At 57.5% G+C, this 3,013-nt stretch overlaps 1 protein-coding gene across 1 annotated transcript; it reads left to right on the top strand.

Annotated features, from left to right (window-relative positions):
* Window positions 1-583: 583 nt before the first annotated feature.
* LOC113941923 (dysferlin-like) lies at window positions 584-2,978 on the top strand (the record flags this gene model as incomplete). The annotated part of the gene is made up of 3 exons (XM_027633057.1): window positions 584-765; window positions 1,941-2,081; window positions 2,926-2,978. Coding segments are annotated over 3 exons (376 nt in total), but the record flags the coding sequence as incomplete, so codon positions are not given.
* Between the last annotated feature and the right edge of the window lie 35 nt (window positions 2,979-3,013).

The following is a 3,013-nucleotide window of genomic DNA, read 5'->3' as shown; positions in this document are numbered from 1 at the left end:
ACTCTGCTTTGCTCCAGCTGGAAAAAAGTGTGTCAGTGGGAAAGGCTCTTCCCAGTGGGAACGGTCCCGGCTCGTTAACCACGGGAGCCAGGCGGGAATCCAGCCCCCAAATCCAGCCCCAATTCCTTGGGAAAGGAGGGAGGGAGGGGGAATGCTGTCCTGCTCGGCTGGCCCTGCAGCCAGGGGTCTGGGGGATGTTCCTGGGACCTGAATCCAGGGATTTAGGGGGTGTTCCTGGGACCTGAATCCAGGGATTTAGGGGATGTTCCTGGGACCTGAATCCAGGGATTTAGGGGGTGTATCCCATTCCCACAATCCCTGTATCCCATTCCCACAATCCCTGTATCCCATTCCCACAGATCCCTGTATCCCATTCCCACAATCCCTGTATCCCATTCCCACAATCCCTGTATCCCATTCCCACAGATCCCTGTATCCCATTCCCACAGATCCCTGTATCCCATTCCCTGTATCCCATTCCCACAGATCCCTGTATCCCATTCCCTGTATCCCATTCCCACAGATCCCTGTATCCCATTCCCACAGATCCCTGTATCCCATTCCCTGTATCCCATTCCCACAGATCCCTACGCCATCGTGTCCTTCCTGCACCAGAGCCAGAAGTCCCAGGTGGTGAAGAACACCCTGAACCCCACGTGGGACCAGACCCTGATCTTCCACGAGATCGAGATCTTCGGGGCCCCCCCGGGCGTGGCCCAGGATCCCCCCAGTGTGGTGGTGGAGATCTACGACCACGACACCTACGTGAGCCTGGGGTGGGAATGGGAACCGGGAATGGGAACCGGGAACGGGCCGGGAATGGGATTTTTAGGATCTGCTGATCCCGAGTGCTCAGGGCTCCTGCTCTGGGAATCGTGGAGTGGAAATTTCACCTCCTGCTTGAACCCAAAAGTCTAAAAAAGGGCATTTCGAGCCCTAGGAATTCCAGGGGGGATCTGGAAACCATCTGGGCATCAAACCCACTGAACTTTCTCAGCTGGTCCCATAATGGTCCATTCCACGATCCTGGTTTTTGGTGGTGGGATTTTGGCTGAGTTTTGGGGGTGTGTGGATGGATTGCACTGGGAAAAGGGGTAGGAAGCTGCATTTCCATCATCCACAGTGACCAAATGGACCACGTTTGCCTGTGGAAAAAGCTCGGGATGAGATTTGAGGCAGTGCTGGAAGTAGGGAATGTTTCTTCAATGGAAGATCCTGTTGCAGAGCAGGGAATGGGATTTTTAGGAGCTGCTGCTGCTCCTAAATGCTCAGAGTTCCTGCTCTGGGAATTGTGGAGTGGAAATTTCACCTCCTGCTCGAGCCCAAATGCCTGAAAAAGGTGCATTTCCAGCCCTAGGAATTCCAGGGAGGATCTGGAAACCTCTTGGGCATCAAACCCACTTCATTTTCTGCCCTGGTTCATCCCATGATCCTGGTTTTTGAGTGGTGGGATTTTGGCTGAGTTTTGGGGGTGTGTGGATGGGTTGCACTGGGAAAAGGGGTAGGAAGCTGCATTTCCATCACCCAGAGTGGCCAAATGGACCACGTTTCCCTCTGGAAAAAGCTCGGGATGGGATTTGAAGCAGTGCTAGAAGTAGGGAATGTTTCTTCAATGGAAGATCCCGTTGCAGAGCAGGGAATGGGATTTTTAGGAGCTGCTGATCCTGAATGCTCTGGGAATCGTGGAGTGGGAATTTCACCTCCTGTTTGAGCCCAAATGCCTAAAAAAGTGCATTTCCAGCCCTAGGAATTCCAGGGGGGATCTCTGGGCATCGAACCCACTGATGTTTCTTAGCCGGTCCCGTAACGGTCCATCCCGTGATCCTGGGATGGACCCACCTGGGTGGTGGGACTTTGGCCGGGTTGGGGGGTGCGTGGGGGTGGATTCCAGCGGGAGGAGGGTTGGGAAGGAGCCTCCCAGTGCCCGTGTTTCCCCGCAGGGAGCAGACGAGTTCATGGGCCGCTGCATCTGCCGGCCCAGCCTGGAGCGCTCGCCCCGCCTGGCCTGGCACCCCATCACCAAGGGCAGCAGGAACGTGGGGGAGCTCCTGGCGGCCTTCGAGCTCATCCAGAGGGAGAAGGTGAGACCCCCACCCCTCCCTCAGCCCCTCCTGGAGCGCTGGTTTCTCCCCCTGGAGTCTCCCTGCCCGGCGGATCCGACCTTTGCCGGGTGTCGGGTTGTGTCCCCCCGGGCTCGGGAAGAGCCTCGTGGATTTGGCCCTTTTTGAGGAATAAATCCACAGGCTGAGCCTGTCCAGCGTGGAGAAGGAGGTGGTTTAGGGCTGGCCTGATGGAAACCTGCAGAATTCCGGGTGGGAAGGGCTGGATGGCTCCTTCTCTCCTAAGACAACCCCTGGAGGGCTCAGGGGGAGCTACGGGGAACTGGGACTGCAGAGATCCGTAAGGAATGCTGCCCTTAGCTTGGAATTGATTTCTGGAGGGGGTTTAGGAGAGCTTGAAGCCACACTGCCTCCTCCAGTGGCTGCTGCATATGCCAGGGGTGCCCCTGTGCCAGGGAACATGGATGGACTGGGAGCTCCATCCCCCATCCCATCCCTCCCTCCCAGCCCGAGTGACCCTGGGAACGGGGATCCCACAGTTCCCTCCTGCCTGGAGGTCCCAGCATGGCCCCTGGAGCCAGGACAAGGCGCCAACTCCCCTGCACGGGCCCTCTGCTTCCCCCTCACCCCCTGAGGGGAAATCCTTGGGAAGGGCTGTGCCCTCGGAGGGCCCGTGGGATCCACAAATCATCCGGGTGGGTTTGAAGTTCTGCCAGTTCCTCCTGGATAGAGGAGAACCCTGGTTTCCCTGGAATCCTCATGCCAAGGGTGTTTGGAGGTGGGCAGCGTGGGGGTGATGTTCCCTGCCAGGGAAGGCTGAGGTGGCAGCAGGAATTCCAGTGGGAATTGTGTTTTCTCTCCACAGCCGGCTGTCCATCACATCCCCGGCTTCGAGGTAATTCCTGACTCCTTCCTGCAGCTCCATCCCCAGCTCCATCCCCAGCTCCATCCCC

Source organism: Corapipo altera, unplaced genomic scaffold (assembly GCF_003945725.1).
Source record: "Corapipo altera isolate COAL_440 unplaced genomic scaffold, ASM394572v1 58218, whole genome shotgun sequence".
NCBI classification, from domain to species: domain Eukaryota; kingdom Metazoa; phylum Chordata; class Aves; order Passeriformes; family Pipridae; genus Corapipo; species Corapipo altera.
Note: the sequence above shows the minus strand (reverse complement) of the source record. Positions and strands in the feature narration are given on the sequence as shown.